This window comes from Malaclemys terrapin, chromosome 6 (genome assembly GCF_027887155.1).
Source record: "Malaclemys terrapin pileata isolate rMalTer1 chromosome 6, rMalTer1.hap1, whole genome shotgun sequence".
Taxonomy (NCBI): domain Eukaryota; kingdom Metazoa; phylum Chordata; order Testudines; family Emydidae; genus Malaclemys; species Malaclemys terrapin.
In genome coordinates, this window is record NC_071510.1 from 57,931,829 (window position 1) to 57,954,350 (window position 22,522).

Genomic DNA, 22,522 nt, shown 5'->3' on the forward strand with positions numbered 1-22,522 from the left:
ATCTATTGGGAATATCCATCATACTCCCTTGTCAGCTAACCTCTCATCTCAGACAGGCCACCAGGTAAATCCATCCACTGCTTCCCCACCTTCATTCCTCTCCAGCTTGGAAGTCAGCAGGAAACTCCCTTTGCTGCCTTCAGCCCTCTCCAGATCTAGCTCAGGGAGGTCAGCAAGCAACCCTGCACTTCAGCCTTCCCCCAGGGAACTCCTCTCATTCCTCCTTGCTCCTTTATGTTGCCTCACCACCTTAATTGGCCAAGTTGTACAGTACTTGCAAAGGGGCGCTGGACTTGCTTCATTTAAAGGGAATAGCCACCGTGTGACAGAGACTCATAGCTCTGAGACCTGGGAGTAGTCAAGTGAAAAACTTATTTACATGAGCTCACTTCCACGAGATGTAAAACCCTGGGCGTGGGGGTTGGGGGTGGTGGGTTGACATTTATAGCAGGCTGTCCTTTCTCCAGGATTACCCTGCCAGAGCCACTACCCAGGGCTTTCCACAGCTGAAGATCAGCAGCATGTTGTGACTGGCTCACTGCATTATAGTTGGTACAACATATACTGTACAAGATGAGTTAGGAACATGGAATAACATGTATCAAGCGTGTGAGGGTGTCAACCACAACATCCAGCTCTTTCCTACTATACTCTATAATCCAATTATCTCAGAGCCTTTAGAATCAACTTCAGCCAGAACTATCCATATGATCCCTTTAATCAGAAATCCTGAACATCTCAAATCCCAGTCCCATGTAATTTAGCAATCTCATGTGGTTTTATAGCGGCTGGGTAATTTCAATTTACCACATAATGCACCTGCTGTCTCTAAAATATGAAATGCAAATATCCTCAATATGGATTGGAAGCTAATTGACAGCAGGTGTCCTCTAAAGCCACAGTGTCCAGAAAATGTAATTTCCTTCTCCCAGTACTTGACAATATTTACACCATAACCTGCTACAATCCTTCACCAAGGCTCAGCTTGTCTCCTGCTGCCACAAGATGTTACAGATAGCTACCATGGGATTCACACGCACCAAATCAGTCAACAGACTTTAATCACTTTGTGGATTCAGTGTCCTGTAAGACTAAAACTGTCCTTCAGGTCCCTGTCCATCACATACTCATGCAAGGCATTCTACCTCTAGAATTTCAGACCTGTCATCTTTAAGTGTTGATGGTGCAGTCATTGCTGAAGGGTAAACATTTTTAATATGCTGTCTATTCAATTTTTTAAAAATTGTCCATTTATCCTTCATAAATCATGTTATATTTGTGAGCTTCTTGATGTTCACAAGATTGTTCACACACTTCACAGTGTCACCACAAATCTGTCTCAAGAAATCCATGCATCAGACACAGGAACTTTGCTTACCCTCTTATTCAGACATTATCTTTCGACACTCAGACAACTGGAACACACGTGTCCCTTTTCTCTTTGCATTTTTATTTCTCATGGACACATGGAAGATGAGAGGCCCAGCTAGAGGTATTTCTGTTCCTGACTTTCAGATATTTGGAGGCTTCATTGTTTTCTTAAAAACCACAGTGTAGGTCAGCTGGAGTGCTAAATTCGTTCCTTCTATTTGAAAACCAAGGCATTGCCAAATGGAAGATAAGAACTAGGGATGTTGACACAAACTATGAATTTCACTTCTGAGTGTGCTTGCCTTTTATTATTTCAATTTATTTTTCTGATCTCTTCATTCACTTCTTTTAACTGATAGAATTGCTGTGGAAAGCCAATAAGCAATGCATAATGGGTTTAGTCACATATCTCCTCTGAAGTCAATAACAGTTGCAAACAGTGAAACACATTTGGAAAACTGATCCAAAGTGACCCGATTTTGCTCCATTAAGCTACACCCTGATCTCTCACATTATTTTACCTGTAAATCACACAATAAGTGGGACGTTAATTTGTGTAATTTCAACATTGTAGCTTGTCTTCTTTGAAAAGAAAAATGCCATCAGTAAACTTGCTATTGACTAATGCTCTCTATATTTTACTATGCTGTTTGGAAGACTATTGTTGTAATAAGATCTGTCTCACCAACTCCACATAGCCCAGTTGAGAAATGAGGGAGAAATGCCTCATTTAACAATTGCCTGTTACTCTGCTTTAGAACTATATACTGTAGGGATTGCCAAATGGAATGTTTGATAATGTATAAAGAATCTAGAAGAGAATTGAACGAGGAATTAAAAACTCACTTCTTCCATGAGTTTGCAAAACACTAACCCATTAAAAAAACCTCTCTATAGCAAGAGAAACAACATCGTTCTCTGGATCTCTCAGTATATCTTGTCTTACCAATGTTTGTCTTTGAAAGCCTGAACTAGTTCCCACTGAATTTAATGGAAAGTCTGCGAGCTGCAAAGAGATATGAACTGGGCTTTAACAGACTGTAGGGTCCTCATAGCAGGGACTCTGAGGGTAGCACAGCACCAAGCACATTCCAATTCTTGACAGGAAATAACAAAAAATGTTAATTCTGAAACTTATTTATGAGTTTCCTGAGCCATTGACTTGTTTTTTTAAAGCTACAAAAGCACATTTAAAATTTTAAAGCAATTTTTAACACAAATGACTTGGACCATTTGTGTGGAAGTCTAGGTGGCTGTTAACTGCACGGATACTTCCATCATTCAATACTTAAGCATTCTAAAAACCAAAAATGCCACTGTGAGGAAGCAAAGAACAGTGAAACGAGAAGTATCTGGACCCATTCAGATGGTATATTGTTAAGACTGTTTTTATTTCCTTTTTACAAAAAATAGAAATAACAGACAAAACATACTAGACAAAAAAACAACGCTATTGCCTTGGTCTCATTGAGGAGCTCGGCAGGCAGAGTCCTGGCTGAAATGTTTACAGTATATGTCATTGAGAAAGGGAACTACAGACATATTACAGTATATCCATGCAATAGATGAATTACAAAATGTGTTCAGTGGCCAGATGAACATTCTGGAGGTTGCCCGTGTCACTGCAATTTCCAAACCATTACTTTTGCTCCCCCATGCCTTTGAACAGTATATCTTACAAACAAGTTACAGACACACACATAGCATAAAAACATTTTGTATATGGTCTAACTGCTACAAATTTAAGGCATCCTAACAGTCTTGTTTTGCTGGTGAGAGTTATGTCTCATATTAGTGTTCTTAAAAGAAGATATTTCAAACCATGTTTGAAGGCAGACAAGACACCATGAGATGTGATTTAGAGGAAGAATTCCTGCAGCTCTGGCTCTTCAATACTTTTTTGGCTGTAAGATTTCAGACTTTTCCTATTGATGTCATTATGCCTGGGGAGAAAAAGAAGAAAATTATCCATGATCATACTAATGATACGGAGTGTTTGGTCTTGTGCTTGTTTATCTTGTTTTATTTAGAATGCAAGTTGTGTGTGGTGAATGCAACTTTATCTACAAGCTTGATTCTCCAAACATTTACTACTGAATGGAGGGCTTAAGTACTGTATGTTGTCCCACTGACTTCTTTATAAAAAGAACAGGAGTACTTGTGGCACCTTAGAGACTAACAAATTTATTAGAGCATAAGCTTTCGTGGACTACAGCCCACCTCTTCGGATGCATATAGAGTGGAATAAATATTGAGGAGATATATATACACACACATACAGAGAGCATGAACAGGTGGGAGTTGTCTTACCAACTCTGAGAGGCCAATTAAGTAATTAATTAAAAACTTTATTGAAGAGAATTAGAACAGCATTGGACTCACATTATGCTCTTGGATGATTCAGACCACAGATAATTAATTACTTAATTGGCCTCTCAGAGTTGGTAAGACAACTCCCACCTGTTCATGCTCTCTGTATGTGTGTGTATATATATCTCCTCAATATTTATTCCATTCTATATGCATCCGAAGAAGTGGGCTGTAGTCCACGAAAGCTTATGCTCTAATAAATTTGTTAGTCTCTAAGGTGCCACAAGTACTCCTGTTCTTTTTGCGGATACAGACTAACAAAGCTGCTACTCTGAAACCTGACTTCTTTATGGCTCTTATTCAAGTATCAGATTCGCATGGGCAGATATCCAAAGCCAGCCTGTAGAACTGGGGTCTTTGTTTGTAAAGCATTATGTAAATCAAGGCACTATTCAAATATTTAATGATAATGGGTAGAATTTTCAAAAATTCCTGAGTCCCATTGCAAGCCAGTGGGACTTAGGTGCTTTTGAAAATGTTACTCCAATAGTATGTTCAGAAAATCATATTCAGCACACAAAAATTCAAACAAAAAGTAAACAAAAGGATGGCAATAATTATATGGAAAGCTCATTATGGCAAAGACCATATCTTGTTTGTAGAACACCAAGTATTCAATACCTTTTACAATTCTTCCAGTTTTATTAATTAAGATGTTATTTATTAGAAACATCGATAAGTATGTCTTCTCTATAATATATATTTTAATCTCCAGAATGCCCCATTCAACCAGTTTTTAAAGGGGTGTACTATGTGCTCAGAATTTTATCCTTTAATTTAAGCAGGGAAACCAAAAAGAAAAAGATTTAAGTCTGCAAACTATTTTATAATATATAAATTCAATTCAGAACACTCCAATTCTTTTGATTTATCTGTGGTCTGAATCATCCAAGAGCATAATGTGAGTCCAATGATGTTCTAATTCTCTTCAATAAAGTTTTTAAATTTTGGGGTAGGATTTTCAAAAGTGCCTAGGGGAGTTAGGCATCCAACTCCTCCCACTTTCACAGTGACTTCTTTTGGACACTCTTAAAATTCCCACCTTCCATTATTTGTCCTTAGCAGTAATTCTCCTACAGTATAATCATCATATAACTTGGTTACTGTAAGGGTCAGATTCTGGTGTGTGGTTAAACTTCACAGAGCACAGGTCAAGGGTGTGTGTCTGAAAAGGTGGCTTCAAGCTCACATTTGCACAGATCCTGCTGTAGCTCTGCAAGCCAGACAGCTGCTTTTGGGATGACTCGCTACTGCGTTGTTTTATGCCAGCGTAACACCACTGAAATCCACAGTTGTGTGACTCTCTCAGCCTTCCTCATGTGGAAGGCCATGCAGAGCACAAAAGAAGCCACATGACTCAAGCATTCTCCCTGCTACAGCTCTACAACTGCTCCAGGGTTTGTGGGAGGGATGCAGCTTTTCTAGGGGAACATGTCATTTAGAGAAGCTGCACCTTGACTCTACCTAGGGAACACCATCAGGCTAGTGGCAAAACACTGCTCATCACTGCCTCTCCTCAGTCTGCTGCCCAATGCAGCATTTTCTATGTTTTTGTAAACCTCCATGCTGAGCTATGGGAGTGAGTGGGTGGGATCTTAGTGCCCCGCTTGTATACTGTTCCCAGTTCCTGCCAACCTGAGGGAGAAGATTGTCATAACAGGTTTCTAACAGATTGTCATAACAGGGTCTTCCTGGTTGATAGTGGAGATGGCTACCACTGTGCCCCCAGACTAGTGCACTATAGGGTCCCTTACACAGCAGACACTGATGACTGACCATAACTAATCTTCAATCTGTTACGCATTCATTTTGCGCTCAGGAAATATAAATCCCAGTGTAGTCAATTACTGGGCACTGGAACTCACATTGGCAATGTTTACTGCTTTAATAGGCATTTATAATTGTAAAAGGTGTACTATTTATTAACCACCTGAGGGCACTATGATGGTGGATTCCCCTAAAGCACTAGTACATCCAAACAAAGTACTTAGTTGCTGATGGCCAGCGGCTAATACAGAGCTTCTTACTGATAAGATGAACCAGTGCTCACTTTAATGTATTACAGATTTCAAATGAAAAACTGTGGGAAGTGAACATTTCATTGGCATCTAGGACACAAATAATTGCAAACATTTGTTTGGACTTGTAATAAATAAAAAGCTAACCAGTCCTTTCAAAGAGAAAAAAATCACCCTCCACATTGAAATCTCTCCTCAGATGTTCAGAGAAATGGATTGAATCTAATTTTACAAGGACCCTGGAAATGTTAATAATTTCTTCGCTATCAAGCTCTGACCAACTTGGAAAAGGAAACAACATGCTGAACCCCTGACACAGATGAGCTTTTTAAATGTTTTTTTAAAAGAAGAAGATGTGGTTGGATGGGGATGTTGGTTGATTTCAGGTTGATCTCAAATAATAATTCACCATTTGCTAAAAAATTACATATGGAAAGGTTAGAGTTAGAATGAGTTTGAGAATGTCCAGATAGATAAGACACAGGCCTAAGCATCTGAAAAAGGTTATAACTGTAGAGGCAGCACCCTATTCGAAACAGGTACTTCTTTTTTTTGGAAGAAGCTGCGTAATGTTTCAGTCAGAATTACAGTCTTCCAAGTCATTCCAGGGGAAAAGTCAGACTCTGCCCAGAATGACTAGTAATGGGACTGAGGCTGATACTTTCCCTAACACAGTGATCACTGACTGGTCGATCCTGGAGCTTCTGACAGTCGATCACGATCTCTGGCCGCTAAAAGTCTGGTGGCGCAACGGGACTAAGGCAGGATCCCTGCCTGCCCTGGCCCCAGGCTGCTCCCGGAAGCAGCCAGCATGCCCCTGTGGCCCCTGGGAGGTGGGGGTGGGGGCAGGGGTCTCCGTGCACTGCTCCTGCCTGCAAGCACCGCCCCCGCAGCTCCCGTTGCGCCGCTGACCAGGATCCGCCCAAGGTAAGTGCCGCCTGGTGGGAGCGCGCACCCCAACCCCCAGCTCTGAGCCCCCTCCCAGAGCCAGCACCCCATACCCCTACTCCAGGCTCAGCCCGGAGTCCCCTGCCACACTCCAAACCCCTTGGCCAAAGCCCAGAGACTGCAACCTCTCCTGAATGCCAGTCCCCTGCCCCAGCCCGGTGAAAGTAAGTGAGGGTGGGGGAGAGCAAGCGACAGAAGGAGGGGGGATGGAGTGAGTGGGGCGGGGCTTAGGGGAAGAGGTGGGGCAGATGCTGGGTGGCACTTAAATTCAAAAAGTGATCTTGTGCATAAAAAGGATCAAGACCACTGCCCTAACATATTAAGCTGCACAGGTTACATGACACTAATGGGTGCGGGCTGTGGGTGAATGGGAAAATGACAGGTGCAGTCTTATCAACCTTGAATGTTCCAAAATTATGAGACAGACCAAACAAACCAAGGTTTAACTTAAATATCATAAGAACCCTTTAAAAATGTTTTTAAAACACACTGCTATTTGATTTGTTTTCTGATTTCTGATTCCTAGCAAGAATAGCCCCTTTTGTAATTCAAGAAACTCTCCTGAAGTGCACAAAAAATATACACCCAACTGGGGCAGCGCCTCTCTTTTACTCAGGTTGACAGGGGGGCTCTTCCCCAAAACCATCCCTTCCCCAAGCACTGATCTCAGCTCTCTCCTCTGTGCCCTGCCCTTTACAGCCTCCTCCCTTCAACTGGGCACCAACCCACACCTCACTCTTTCTACTGTTGCTGGGCACTGCCCCTGCCCAGCTCCCATCCTAGGATACCTTCCCCTCCTCAGCAATTTCTCCCCTTCCCTGGATGCTGCCCCTTGTGAATGTTCTGGGAGAGTGCATCCCAGTTGGGGTTGGCTCCCTGCAGGCTAGAGAGGAAAGGGGGGACACCCACCCACTGAGCCATCTACATGCTCCTTGGATCCCTTTTCTACCATCACAATACCCTATCTTTGCTTCTCTCAGCCCACTCAATGCTGAATAGAAGGAGGGGACAGTTAAAAACTATCCCTAAACTGGTTTCCTGTTTCTCCATCTGCCTCATGGCCCAGGAAGCATGAACAGATTCCTCGTGAGGGAAACAGCAAGGAGAGCACCAGCCTCTGGTGTGACTCGAACTGCAGTCCAGAGTCTGCAGCTCAGTCTCCTAGCAGAGGCCTCTAGTCAGAACTGCAGCACCCCCTACATCAGTGGTGTTCAACCTTTTTTTATTTGTGGACCCCTAAAAAATTTCAAATGGAGGTGCGGAGCCCTTTGGAAATCTTAGACAGTCTGTGGATGCCCACAGGTTCGCGGACCACAGATTGAAAACCACTGTCCTATGGTAATTACCACTTTTCATGGACCCCTTAGACATAGTCTGCAGATCTCCAGGAGTCCGCAGACCACAGGTTGAGAACCACTGCACTACATCTCCAGCAGAAACCCTGTGCTACCAGGCATTTCTCATAAAAGGCCAATTTTAATGGTGCAAAATTGTGGCACTTGTGAAAATATTGTGAGGGCTGGCAGTCCTGTGAGATGGTTCTAGCATAGGGGGATGATTAGTGGCCTAGTATCTCACCATACTCAAGCATCTGGGCTACTTTGGCTGGAGAGTGTCCAAAGACATTAAAAGAGACTGTTATAATACAGGCATTTTCCCTATCTCAAAATAGGTCAGAAGCGAATCTCCCCAATATTCCCCAGGAAAGAAGAAAACCTTCGTAAACTAGACTTTAGTGTCCCGATGCTGATTTCACGGACACCGGTGTAAGTGAGAATTCTCAGATTCTTGTTTGTCTGAACCAATGTTTCTCAACCCATGGCCCACTTGCGACCCAATCAGCACATAGCTGCGGCCCAGGTGACATCCTCAGGGCCATACAGGAAGTATATATATTGTGTGGATGTAGCCCACATAACACACACAGAGCCGTATATGTGGCCCACAATGGTAAATAGGTTGAGAACCACTGGTCTGAACTATTAAAATCAAGTTAGGTATATGCGAGAAAGATTTGGATGGTAAGGGACAGACAGCCCTAGCCCTACATTTAAAAAAAACAAACTCCTGAACTACTAAAACTGCTAAAGTCATTCAAACTCCTAAACTGCTAAAAGATTAATTTTAAACTTTTCCCAAAGTTGCTAGCACTAGGTTAAAATAACAGAGCAGTTTAAGGAATATTTTCTTTTAAAACAAACATATATCTTATCAAATGCTGCATTTTGCAGCACACATTTATGGCTACTGAGAGATTGGTCTGTCTGCCTGACAGTCTCATAATGCAGTACATTTAAATTAGAGAGATTAAACAAATGATCAAAATCATGAGACTTTGTTTTAACATATATAATTTTTTCTGAAGTCCAAGGCCGGGTGAGAAGAACACAGAAGGCAGAACACTGTACTTTATGTTCAGATTATGACTGGAGGTTGACTTGCCCTACTCATGAGAAGAAATTTAATTTCCATTCTCATCTGGTACTTGACTTTCGTTCAACAGAGACCAAGCACTATGCCAAACAGAACTAAACTGCATGGTGGATTTATGAGTATGGCTGCTTTTATGCATGCTCACAGCTGAGGCCTCTAAGCTAGTTCACCTGTGACATTAGCAGAAGTCCACCACAAGTGTAGGTTATTATTTTTTTCTTTTTTAAGGAAATCAAGTATTTGCCCTGTTTTTATTCCTGACATCAATCGTTTCATTTATCTCAGCGGCGAATTATTTTAACAAGCACATGCAATTAGGGGGGAAAAAAGCAACAATAATGAAGCCAAACAATTCACTCTGCATCAGCACATACCATGCATAGTTACACAGACGGTCTTCAATCAGCATGCTAGAGGAAAGATTGGTGTAGCTGGAGTAAAGCCCCTAGGGAAGTGCAATATATAAGTCAGTTGAAAACATGCAATGAGCTTATCACATGCACAACGCACACAGACATATTTTAAGTAATTGTGCAGTCAAAAGGTTACAGGAGAATTTTTAACAGTGAAAACTTTTAAAAAAAGATACTTTAAAACATAATTAATCTGTTACTTTTTTGAGGTAGAGAAAGCCCATTGTTATGAGGTATCTCTGACCAGCTGTGAAACTACATTTCCAGAGGAATTTGGTGTTTGACAAAGATAACATGCAGATGTGGCACCTTGACATTTAACAAGATGAGCTCTCGAGATCCCTTCCAGTCCTACGATTCTACATACAGCAAGTGTCAATACTGCAAACAATGATTGATAGTGTCAGAATTTCCTTTCCAACTGTTTAATCTTCCTAAGTGAGCTAAGTAAACTATTTACGACACCACTTTCTATCAGTTTGCAGTGTTGTAGCTGTCTTGGTTCCAGGATATTAGAAAGACAAGGTGGGTGAGGTAATATCTTTTACTGGGCCAATTTCTGTTGGTGAAAGAGAAGAGCTCTGCGTAAGTGCGAAAGCATGTCTCTTTTATCAAAAGAAGTTGGTCCAGTAAAAGATATTACCTCACCCACGCGGTCTCATTTTCTGCCAGAACATTTTTGAAGACAATCAGTCCTTTTCTCTCTCTCTCAAATACCTGAATCCATCTTTCTGAAAAATTTCACTCTTATGGTATCGAGTTACTTCTGTATTTCAATGGCAATTCAACTATTACAGTTACAACAATTTGTAAGCTATCTGAAGGCCCAAATCTGCAATCTTTAATCTGGCTGTGTATTTCTATGCAAATAGCATTAAGTGCACCCTCTCTTGTCCACCTAACCTATCCCATTGACTTTACACTTTTAATTTTCATTTAATGTTTTGGCACTACATGGTCTATTAATAATACAGTAAATTGTAACCCATCTCTTATGAGATTGCTTTTTCTTCTTTTTGCCTTTCTTTCCTTCATTCACTTCTTTTCACTGGGTGTATATTTGGAGGCACCTTTTCCTCCTCTTTTTCCATTTACTCCTAAATTATATTTTTTGACAGTACATAATTCCTCCATTTTTCTCTCCCTTAGTCTGTTTTCTGTTCTTTTGGTGTTTCTCCTCCCCTTCAATTTCTCCTTCCTTTTCTTGTCCTCCATTCGTCCCTTCCCTCTCGTCCTTCTCACCCCAAGAGACTTTGACTCATCACTCAGGTTTAGTGCTCCACCACATCCTGCCACTCACACACTGTATTCTCTTCCTCACCAGACATGCCTGTTGCTACTCACAGCCACACACATATACACTGCAATCACACTGTTTCCCACCCCTCCGTCTCTCTTGCATTCACACATACACACACCTTTCTTTCTCTCCCTCCCCCAGGGAGACACTTTTTTGGAGTAATTCTTCTCCCTCTTTCAAACAAGGGAGCGGTTTCTGAACAGACACATTCTTCTTTCCCCTGTTCCTCTCAGGGGGGGCACTTACTTTGGCACCCAAGCTGCATGCAGTGATCATGGCTCAGCTCACTCTGACATGCCAACTCTCAGATAGCAGGTACCAATCAGCTGCTCTGATATGAAGAGGAGAGTGTAGGGGAAAGAAAGCCACAGCTGGGAGGGGGTGAGGAGTGAATTGGGCAGTGGCTGCTCATGGGGAGCACTATAGCAGAGATGAAGGCAGAGAGGGGCAACAGCAGAAAAAGGGTCTGTTTACATTATTTTCTGCCACCCACTCAATCCTGCCACTCTAGGTAACCAGGTCTATAGGATAGGGGTGGCCCTGAATTTATTTATTCCTTTGTAATCCAAAGGTTTTAAAATTAATGTTCTCACTATGCATAGTCCCCCAACAATAAGATTAAAAATGTATTCTGAGTGAAATTCCCCTCTGTGCAGAGCACAGAGCCAATGCATCAATTAAGGGCACCTATGGACTTAAGTGGTTCCTCCCATGGGGGGAGAATTTCACCCTCAACGATTCCCCCTCCATAAGTCCATAAGTCTTCAAATAAAAGCCAACTATGATCTGCAGTCTGTGTTTCTTTTTACCAGTCAAGCAGCGCATATTGTTTGTTTGTGTGTACATGGCTGTGGGGAGGGAAGAACATGAGGTTGTCATTCTTAATCAAAGGCAAATTGTTCATTATTTAAAAAGGAAAAGAAATGAGAAGAAAAAAAGGCTTCCTTCCCACACCCTGAGAGCACTCACTGTCTTATTTTTTCCTTTAGAAGGAGCTGCTGGATTTCCCTTGCTATCTGTAGCCTTTCTTCCTAATGAGGTAAAGGGCAATGTTGATGAGGTTTTCATCAGGTTTGCTGTTTGACAGTTGTTGTTGTTGTTCTGGTTCCCGCTCAGAGTCTCCATTATAGATCTAAATGTTCCAAATGGCCTTTTCAGCTGATCCCCAGGTTCAGTGCTGGCTGGAGCCCGCTGAGGCGCTTTGCTCCGGTCTTTGTCCTTTTCCTCATTCAGTTCAATCTCTGTTTGCTCCATCTGCACCACGGGCTCCTCAAAGGTTACTCTGAGTTTTAAATTCTGGGAGGTTCTGCGCTTTGAAGATGGAGACTTGAGGGCACTCTTAGGACTAGTAGCAACCTTTTGAACAGTGGCACTGTCAGTGCTGGACTGAGAGGTATCTCCAGAAACCTGGCTCTGAGATGCAGTCCCAGACTGATCCTGGGGTTCGTTATCAGGATCGCTGCTCTCTGAAGAGGGAGACGGGCTGTGGCCATCCACAGATTTGGAAGCTCTAATGCCAAAAGGAAACCGGCGCCCTGCTGCCAAAGTGTGTTTCTTAATCATCAGATGCAAACTCTCAGTGCTTTCAACACTTTCTACTATGGGTTGTGGTCTTGGTTTGTCAGTTCTTTTCACAGGAGTATTCTTCAGGTCCTCAGAATTATTTGAGTCTGTATCAGACTCGCTGAGGGATCTCTGCATAAGCTGCCTCAGTCTGGCTAACTTCAGCTCCCTTTTCTCTGGTAGAATCTTCTTCACATTCTTGGAGGAAGCATGAACATCCTGAAATTCCAGTGTCAGCTTCTCCTGCATACAGACATTCTCAGAGATTTCTTTCCCCAACAATTGGCGCAGGATTTTATCTGAGTCCTCATCTTTCATCTTGGACCGAGTGTGGCTGGAAGTTCCTATGCTGCCAAGAATCTGAATCCCGTCTTGGGTGTTCAATTTACTTTTTGGTAGAGACAAATCATCTGCATCAGAGGCTTTCCACTGAGGTTTTCCAGAAGCGGGGGACAATGATGAACTTAAAGAAAAAAAAAAAAGAGAAATGATTTTCAATACAGGACACCACTGTCAAATGTGTACAGATATAAAATTCAGTGCTGCCATTTCCAGTGCACATCTGTCTGAGCATACTGCTCCTCTTATCCCCTTGATCTTTGTCCACGTAGAATGTATTATTATGGAGCAACTGCAGTGGCTCCACAGTGAAGGCTTTAACTCCGTTTCCATTCTAAACTAGATTTTGAGTCCCTTTCTCTGCTAACCTTCACAAAGAAAAACTCTTTGCAGCCTGATATTGTGTATGGCTACTTGAATTCCAAAGAAGAATTTTAGAGGAAAATTTGAAAGAAACAGCTGTTTTTCAGTTATAGATCTTTCCTACACATTTTTCAAAAAGGTAAAAAAACACTCCCTTTTAACTATTTTTGTCCAGTCATAATACAAAGATAGCTTGGCCTAATTACCACAAACATGCTTTGTGCTAGCCAGAGGTGCATTTCACACATGTTGGATTTCACCAACCACTAACAATAAATCATGTAAGACTATATAAAAAGCTAGGGCCATTCACACCTCCCCCTTTATAGTTAGAATATTGAAAAGCATGTAAATATACATTAAGTTCAACATTATTAGGACGTTACGCTAATAAAAACACCCAAATATTGGAAAGTGAGGAAATACAATCTTAAGTCTGGTTTGCAAAGGATTTATCTTACAGAGCTCCTTTTCTGAGGCATGGATCAGAGTCCACAAATTCCATATCCTGATTACAAACCAAACAACACCCTGCTTTTACTCATGGCCACTGGCAAAAAGACTCAGTTACGGTTAATTTGAGGCAGCGTAGGTGTGAATTTCTTCTTTTTTCAAACAACTGTAGTTCTAATCGTTTCACAGTCTTGATGCTGTTGTACTAAATTAATATACTATTATTAATCACTTCATCTTAATTAAGAAATGTTTTAATATATAAGTGAAATAGACAAATTAAAGCTGTATCTGGCCTCCTGGGAAATGTGCATGCAAAAACTACTTGGGTCTAGCATAGAGATTCTTATCATTTGGGTGAAAGAAGGTTAGTTCTGATGATCTTCCTTTGGCTCTTGGAATGTGCTTCAATGAGCAGAGCTATTGACATGGCAAGATGGGATGGGTGAGGGAGTTGTAACTGGGAGAAAAACAGTGACCACCATGAAAGCAGAGTTTTAAAAAATGAAGACACATTTTCATCCCTACCCCCATAATCAAGAGGAGGAGGTTAGTGGTTAGAATTAGTGAGTGATGCAGAGCATGAATCTTCCTCTCCCATTTGAAAAAGATATACCAACCGAGCAATTCACCCACCAACCCACCCCTCTTGTATATACAAAGACTTCTCCAATCTCAGAAGGTGCATTTGCACTATCTATTTCTACTTCAGAAAATAATATAAATAATAATGATTTGCACTTGTATAATAACCCATCCAGTGCACTTTACAAATACTAATGATTAGTATTTGTTTCCCACAACTTATTAGCTGCTCTATAAATAGCACTCTAAGGGCTTGATCCTAAGTCTACTGAAGTCAATAGGTGACTCTTTCCATTGATGTTAGTGCCTATGTTAAAATGAAGTTAGCTCCATAACACACCCCTGTTATGAAGGAAAGTATCATCTCCATTTTACAGATAAAGACACCGAGTGAGAAAGAAATTAAGGGAACAATCCTGCAAACATTTAAATATCTGTGTTACTTTACTCCCTTTTGCAATCCCATTGAAGTCAACTGGGCTGACAACTGAGTAAAGTTAAGCACATACTTAAATTCTTGCAGGATCAGGATATAATTGGCTTGGCCAAAGACATATAAGAAGTCTGTGGCAGGGTCAGAAACATAAACCAGGCCTGCTGGCTCACAGTCTTGTCTCCTTCCTCCTCCTTAGTGTTATTCAACTAATGTCAAGTGATCTATTTTCGCGAAAGGCGTTGACATGTTAAATTATATATGTTTCTGGTTCTGTGGCTTTGTCCCATACTGCTAGCTAGTATGGGCAAAACACGTAATGAGCATGAGAAGCCATATTAATCTGCAAGCCTTTTTTGTTAGCAACCGGTTTTATGAATTATAGCTAGCATAAGGTTACAATGGTACACATGGTACACAAAGTGAAGCTTTACAATTTCACCAGGTGTTTCCAGTGTTCACTGTGATTCATCTTATACAAAATGTACTCGGCTTCCACAATAAATCAGATTTTACATTGGTGAGGAACAGGGATGATTAGTTCTGCTTACCTCTTTCTAAGAACGTTCAGTATTTACACCTATTACAAGCTGGCAATTTAAAAGATGTGAACTTTAAATCAGCAGTGAAAAAGAAATTTATTGAGTTTTAGCAGATGTTTTACTATTTTTTAACGTGTGAATGATTAGATAGACCATGATCTCTCCTGATAATAGTTATACAATAAAAAGGCTCCAAGTTACACTACTTTAGAATTCTACTCCTGGAAACTGTTACCTTGGGGATGTTGGTAGTGATTGGCCCTCTGATCTCTGGGCTTCTAAAAGCTGCTGGAGTTGGTTCTGTAATGTCACACGTTCTACTGTCTGCCTGTAAGGAAATATTAAACCATTAAACCCATTTTTAAAGGCTGCCTGTACAAGAGGATAAATGATACCACTCATTCAACATCACACTCAGAGGAAAGTCTCTGTTCATCTATAATTGAAGATGCAAATATAGAGCGTATAAAAATATTAACATGGACAAAGAGGTTCTGTACTCCTGTAAATTGCCTCTAATCCCTACGGGAACCCTGTGGTCACTGTATAGCACCTTCTGAAAGCTGCCTAGCTAATATAAATTATTTAATACTGGTAGTGACTGCTGTAAGTTGCATGTTTAGAATTTTAAGCAGCAGTTTGCTGGAGCTGAGTGATGCACAAAGCTTAATCCATCTGGTGCCAACTTAAGATCCCAAACTGTCAAGTCACAGCAAACTTAAGGTCAGATCACAATGGCTCTTGCTCAGCTGTGCATGGGAAGGGAATGGATGTCCCTTGCAGGAGGCTCTAGCTCTGGGGAGTACAGGTATTGCTCGCTCCTATTCCCTCTGCAGAGCAAATCACAGGAAGGTCAAGAGGAGGGGGCAAGGCCATTGCCCACAACACAGGACTAGTGCATCAGCAGAACTATCTACTTCATCCTGAAGGTCAGAGCAGACTGTGTACCTGCACTCCCACATAGGACAGTGGTGAAAATACCACAGTGTAGTCAATAGAATACAACCATAGCCCATACACAATCTCTTAATTTCCTGTTTTACTCTGTATGTGCTTTGTAAATAGTCTGCATGCCCATCTAGAATTTGGAGAACCACAATTAAACATACAATATTGTGCATAACTGATATTGCACATATGATTATAGTGCAACCCTAGCAAAGAATGAGAGAAAGTCCACATTTGCAAATAGGAACACAGACACTTATTCCGGGTACAGAGAGATCTACATAAACAAAAATGTGAAGATGACATCCATAATAAATTGCATTTATCGTGTACCTGTATGGCTCAAGACAGACAACATTTAGTCTTGTACCAACGACAGATTTAAACTCCAGTATCTCAAAACTTTTCAGGGCTAGAAATTGAGGCTTCATAACTGTAGGAAAAGAGAGACTCGCAGCTTTCCAATAGCAGACATAGTTCTTCCTTCTCCCAGGGTATGTTCCCACGTACAACATTTTACCATGAAGACGTTTTTATGTATACATAAGTATTTTAAGGCCTTTTTAAGAGGTGTTTTAAGTTTATTAGTTTTAATTTTTCTCTTCTTTGACAGTTTGTAGTTGGACTCACGGTAACTAAGACACAGGTAGAACAATATAAGAACTAATCCCAATAAATTTTTTTAAATTCTCTAAAAGATTTCCGAAATAGCTTTTCTGTAAAATATGTCATATAGAGAATACATAGTGGAGTGGGGTAGTATAACAAGTTTTACTGCACATATAGTTTAAAAAAGGCCAAGTTTTCAAATGTGTGTGCAGAAGTTGTGTCAACCAAAGTGCATACACAAATATTGGTTGTGTGTATTTTTCTGAGAGTCCACTTTAGGTGCTCACCTTTGAACAATTTACCCTTGGAAACATTTTGTTACTTCATTTAAAAAATCCAGTTCTCTAGAACAGGAGTATATGAAGTTTGCACCCAACTGAAGCCTTCACTGACAACTTGCTAGGAAACTTGACACTATATTAGGTAGCCTCATATTTGATACAGCGATGTTGGCCACTAAGGTTATGTGTACACTGCAATGAAAAACCCACGGCTGGCCCATGCCAGCTGACTTGGGCTTGTGGGCCTATGGCTGTTTCAAGGCAGTGTAGACTTCTGGGCCCAGGCTCTAGGACCCTGTGAGGTGGGAAGGTCGCAGAGCTCAGGCTCCAACCTGAGCCCGGAAGGCTACTCAAACGAAAGAGCCTTGCAGGCTAAGCCCTGCAAGTCCAAGCTGGCTGGCATGGGCTGTGTAAACATACCTTAAGACTGAAGCATGTTTTATACAATACTCTATATTGATTCAAGCAGTCTTTTACTCAGCTCAAGATGAAGCAGTGAATGAAGACTCTGCCGTGAAGACTGGCCATGAGCTACAATTTATAACTTTAGGTGTGCACATTTACTTCCCTTTGCTCTAAAATTACTGCAATCCCAGGACATATTCAAGACATGGACAAATCTGAACTATATTGATTGAGGCCACAAGAAAATGGATTCATCTGTGTTTTGAAAAGATACGTGAAGATACTTTCTAGGAGCAGAATTCTGGATTCTCCAGTCCTGAGTGGAAGGTCGGGGAGAACACTGCATGGAGCTTCTTGTGGCTCCCTGATTCAGGCTACCCAACCTGGGTGCAAATTAGGGCATCACAGGAGCAGCCCTAACTTAACGCTGGTGTATGATTAACCGATCTCTGCTCCACTGTGTCCTATCCTCTCCATCCCCTTCTGCTGGGGGTTGGGGATGGTTAGTGTGACGGCTGGCTCAAGAGGTGGTGGAGCCACATCTGCCACCTTTCTGCTGGCTCGAAATTCTTTTTGCTCACAAGGACTTCACCATTGGCTCTTTCTGGCTGGTTCAAAGTGTACTACTTACAAAGTGGCCTTAAGCAGACTGCAGAATCTGGACCTAAGTTTCCTGGGATGGAAGCTTTGACTCCTCTATCCACCGACAAAGCTATCTCCTGACATAGCTGTGAATACTCGACATACGCTAAATTAGGGTACCATCTTAACTAAAATACCCATATTTGTGGGCTTGCTATTTAGACTATCACAGATAAGCTTCACACAAAAGAGAAAACTAGAAAGATTTAATAAAAAAATGTGGAAGACAGGTGGTGTAAAGTGCTGTTACCCACAATGCTGTCAGCACATTTGATTTTATTTCCTACCCCTTTAAGCATAGGTACTTATACATTAAAAGTGACCATGCAAAAAACACTACTTTTTTTTTCTGCTTTATGTATTGGTCTTATCTACCTCCTTTATATTTTTAGTATTTTTAAAATCTTGTTAGTTGTGCAGCACTAACATAGCTCTGTGACAGTGAGCTGGATTCTTTCCTAGCTCAAATACCATCAACAGAATTGTTAACTAAGTTCCAAATACAGAGTCTTTATAGTTGGAAATGTCAGAGCCAGAAAGAATCCAGATGACTTCTCAGATCCCAGGTTGTATTTGCAGGACTGACAGAAAATAAATGTACCAAGTGGATCTGGAAAGCACTAAAGCAATAAAGGTAAGATCCCAACATGCCATTTTACAGTTACTTCTCAAAGCATAACCACACTTTAAGTTAGATACGTCTTCTCTTCCTTTAATTTTGCCCCTTCCTTCCCTTCGCCTACACAGTTCTGTGTACTATTTTAAAATCACTCCTACAATCTGTCAACACTGGATTATACGGTAAACTCCCAAGACACACTCTTTTCTAGGGTCAGGCAAATTATTTTCATTTGCGATTACTCTCCGATATCTACATATCTATTCACTCACCTCTTACCCTTTTCTCAACTTCCATTTCAGCATATTAAAATAAGAAACATAAATCACATACAGTGAGAACTAATCTGAAAGAATGCAAACTGTTTCATAGGTGTAACTTCCTATACTTGTAACCTTTATTTATGTGTTTCCCTCACTAGAACATCTTTTCTTACAGTTACTCCTGCCAAGCCTCAATTATTTTTGAAAGGCATTATACAAAAAAAAAAGTCCTATTTATTCTTTATTAAACTAAAACTATTAAAGCTTACTCCATTCCCATATTTCCTTCATTTCATTACATAATGAATACTATGTAATAGACAAGCATGCACACACACGTGACAGCCTTGTGAATTACAGGATTATATATTCTTGAGCAGTACTTTGTCATGCAATATCATGAGCTTTAGTATTAAAATACATAATTACAGATCACCCTCACTGCTTTGTGTATAGTTGGGGGTTAATTACTTGTAACCACCTAAAGACCAAATACCGAGATTCTTACTCAGCTTTTACTTAAGCGAACTTCCCACTGAAGTCAGTGAAAATGTTTCATGTGTAAGAAATGAATAAGGACCTCAGGGTGTGGCTCGAACTATGGGTCCGACCTTGCTCCTACTCAAGTCACACAGTTTAGTCACCGATGACAGCGGGAACAAGCTGAGGCCCCAGACTGTATCAAAATGTTCAATGTACCCAGATCTATTGTTTTATTAAAAAAATCCAGACACTTTATACAGTAGAAAATAAAACACATAAGTAAGTAAATGATGAAATAACATTTTAAAGTTTACGCCTAGTATCTGAATACACTTTTATATTTATAACAGAGTACCACACACAAAACCAACGGAGCATACGATAAGGTTACATTTTATCCTATAATCATTTTTATTTGTTTGGCTTCAACTGCACAACATTATAAAATCATTCATAAAATTTCAGCTAAATCCGGGCATTTTATCTACAGAATGTAGATGAACACTGGCAACAAAATGAGAGACTGCTTTTTGATGAAAACCTGTAGTCCACGCTTCACTGACATGAGGGTATTTTTGTCTATATCTTTTTATTTTAGTGCTTGGCTTGGGTAGATGATTCCCACCCCCAGCTCCACCAATGTTATCTAGCTATGGTATTATGTCCAATACATCATGCTGCAAACCACAGGGAGTCCACAGAGAAGTCTGCCATGGAAGGACACTGTCAAAGAGATCTAGGGAAGGGCTGATTTTATATCTTTGGGCCTGACAGAATTGTTCAGGCCAAGATAGCTCAAGCAACACACAGGTCAAGGCTGCTAATGCCAATAGAGGGTCAAAAGTTGGCTCATTTGTACAGCAGGGTGTCTTGTGATCAGAGGTCCACGGGTTCCTTAGGTCACAGACATACTACTGAGAAAATCAGTCTGATTAACCAAATTGTTAAGAACCTTGATGACCTTGAGAAGTACAACCGAGGCCTTTTTATGTAGGCATTGTGAAAAATTTGTGATTGCCTTGGGAATCCCTTTTGGTTGGCTGCTCCCATTCTGAATTGATCATGTTTTCTATAACTAGACAGAGAGGTGGAGGATGGGCTTTTTATACTGAAGCTGATGGTAAGTACTTGTTTGTTGTTTCACTTTCCCTTTGACCCACGGTAGAAAGAATTTTCCTGGATCTCTTTCTCTTCTGGACTGGATTCTGTGTTCACCTTATTCTGAAGATGAGGATGATAGATAGGATTTCTGGTTTCTAGACATTTCCTATTTTCTGAGTGTCATATCTTCTCTCTGGAGAGAGACCGAGACCACCTTAGAGACCTTTTGTGTTTACTCTTAGCCTTTGAACTTGCCCATTTGCTCTGATCAAGGGGAAACTGAAAACTGATCTGAATGTTCTGTTTTACTCCTGGTTTTGTGCTCTCCCTTAACACTAAACCATGGAGGGGTTTAGTCCAGTAGCAGAGAGCCTTTCCCCCAGCAGAGAGCAACACCCAGGTGCTCCTTTTCTGGGGACAGTCCTTGAAACAAGAATCAGAAGAGATGCTTCTTGAGCTGGTTCAGGCCCCCAGAGCTTCTTAAGTTCAGCTGGTCAGGCTGAGCAGCAGGGATGGTGATTTGATTTCACATAGCCAGATCCCACATGTATTTGGGACAGTCTGGCTTGAGAACATGCTAAGGGTGGTGCCAATTCCAGGGAGGCAGATGAAGTGGCTGGAAAGGAAGGTGGTAGGTGAACTGCTGTATCTGTAGGACACCATTAACCACTGCAGCGCTTTCATGGACAGACATAAAAGGGGGTTTCAGAGAGAGGCACTTATCCCTGGCTGATGAGAAGCACTGGTAAGTAAGTAAGTGGAAGTCACTGAGTCTTCCAGCAAGTCTGGAGCTGGAGTTCCAGTACTGGGACTGAAGCTGGTAACCCAAGCAGGCAGGCAGAAGTTGCTTTTTTGAGCCAGTGATGGATTATTCCACTGCCTGACTAGGCTGCAAGACAGCTCCACAAGAAGCTCAAAGCATTTTGTCTCCATCAGAGATTGGGGAGAGGCAGCTGTTGCACTGAGTGGAACAAAGCCCTTTGGCCTGAAAAGACAGACTCCTACAGAGCACAGTTTGATTTCCAGCTGGGGTAAGCACAGAAACCAATCTGAAGTCAAGTTTAATGATTCTAAGGGTTTCCTATGCTCTACAGCTCAAGGGAAACCAGGGGTCTGAGAGGTAACTGTTTCTGTTGGCAGGAAATATTCCGAGCTAGGTTATATTCCTAAGGGGGAAAATGTGCCCGCTGCTTGCTGGCTGACAGATTTAGTCTCCCCTCCCCAATGAGGCATCAGAGGTAAAATCCAACACAGGTACGGTGAGTCTTGATAAAAGAGAATTCTACTGAAACGAGAACTGAAACAGAGAACTGATGGTTGCTATTTATACGCTCCACTTCAATTTCAGTTCGTTGAAAATATAATAACTGAGATGAGTATCTGAATAAGAGTGAGTTTTCAATACTGAAAGACAGCACATGAAAAGTGTGACAAGATATAACATTTTTCTCTTTTGAATTCACTGCTTTGGAAGGCGTTTCTCACTGTGTGTGGGGAGTGGGGAAAGGAACGTAAGCAACTGGATCTAGTGCACTGCTTAGCGACCTAATTCTTGAGCGTCATGTTCAAGTTACCATGAATCAGGCAGGAGCCAGACGAACTCATCTGGATGGGGTCAGACACTAGTCAGGTCATCATGAATCAGGACACCGTCAGGATACAAGTAATCAGGCATATTTGAGTCTGAAGAACTGGACGAGGTGTCCAAGCAGCAACCAGGTAGAGCCTAATTGTGCAGACAGACATCTTCCTGTGCCTCTCTTTGGGTTTAAATAGGAAACCGGACCAATTAGAGATCCCGGTGTTCCTCCAAGCAGGGCCCAGAAGAGGCCTCAGTGATGTCTTCTGGTTTCTTGTTCTCTCCATTTGGTCAGCAAGTAGTGATCAACTGGGTATGAGCCAGGGAGGTGTCAGTTGACTAGCAATCTTGCAGGCTCAAGACACGTGGGGTCATTATAGTGTGTGTCTAAAATCTAAACTGTAACTAACTGAGATGTTTCAATAATACAAGTATACACACATTTGCATATATGTACACAA

At 41.3% G+C, this 22,522-nt stretch overlaps 1 protein-coding gene across 3 annotated transcripts in view; it reads right to left on the reverse strand.

The window, feature by feature from the left end:
* Positions 1-2,743: 2,743 nt before the first annotated feature.
* SNCAIP (synuclein alpha interacting protein) overlaps positions 2,744-22,522 on the reverse strand; it is a 102,860-nt gene continuing 83,081 nt past the window's right edge. For 2 of the 3 annotated variants that reach the window (XM_054033049.1, XM_054033050.1), the window contains exons 9-12: positions 15,367-15,459; positions 11,823-12,879; positions 9,515-9,585; positions 2,744-3,314 (exon numbers count right to left, since the gene is read on the reverse strand). In XM_054033049.1, the coding sequence (XP_053889024.1) occupies positions 3,230-3,314; positions 9,515-9,585; positions 11,823-12,879; positions 15,367-15,459 (1,306 nt within the window). In that variant the 3' untranslated portion in view covers positions 2,744-3,229. The remainder of the gene's footprint in view (positions 3,315-9,514; positions 9,586-11,822; positions 12,880-15,366; positions 15,460-22,522) is intronic. The other variant, XM_054033051.1, reaches the window with a different exon arrangement.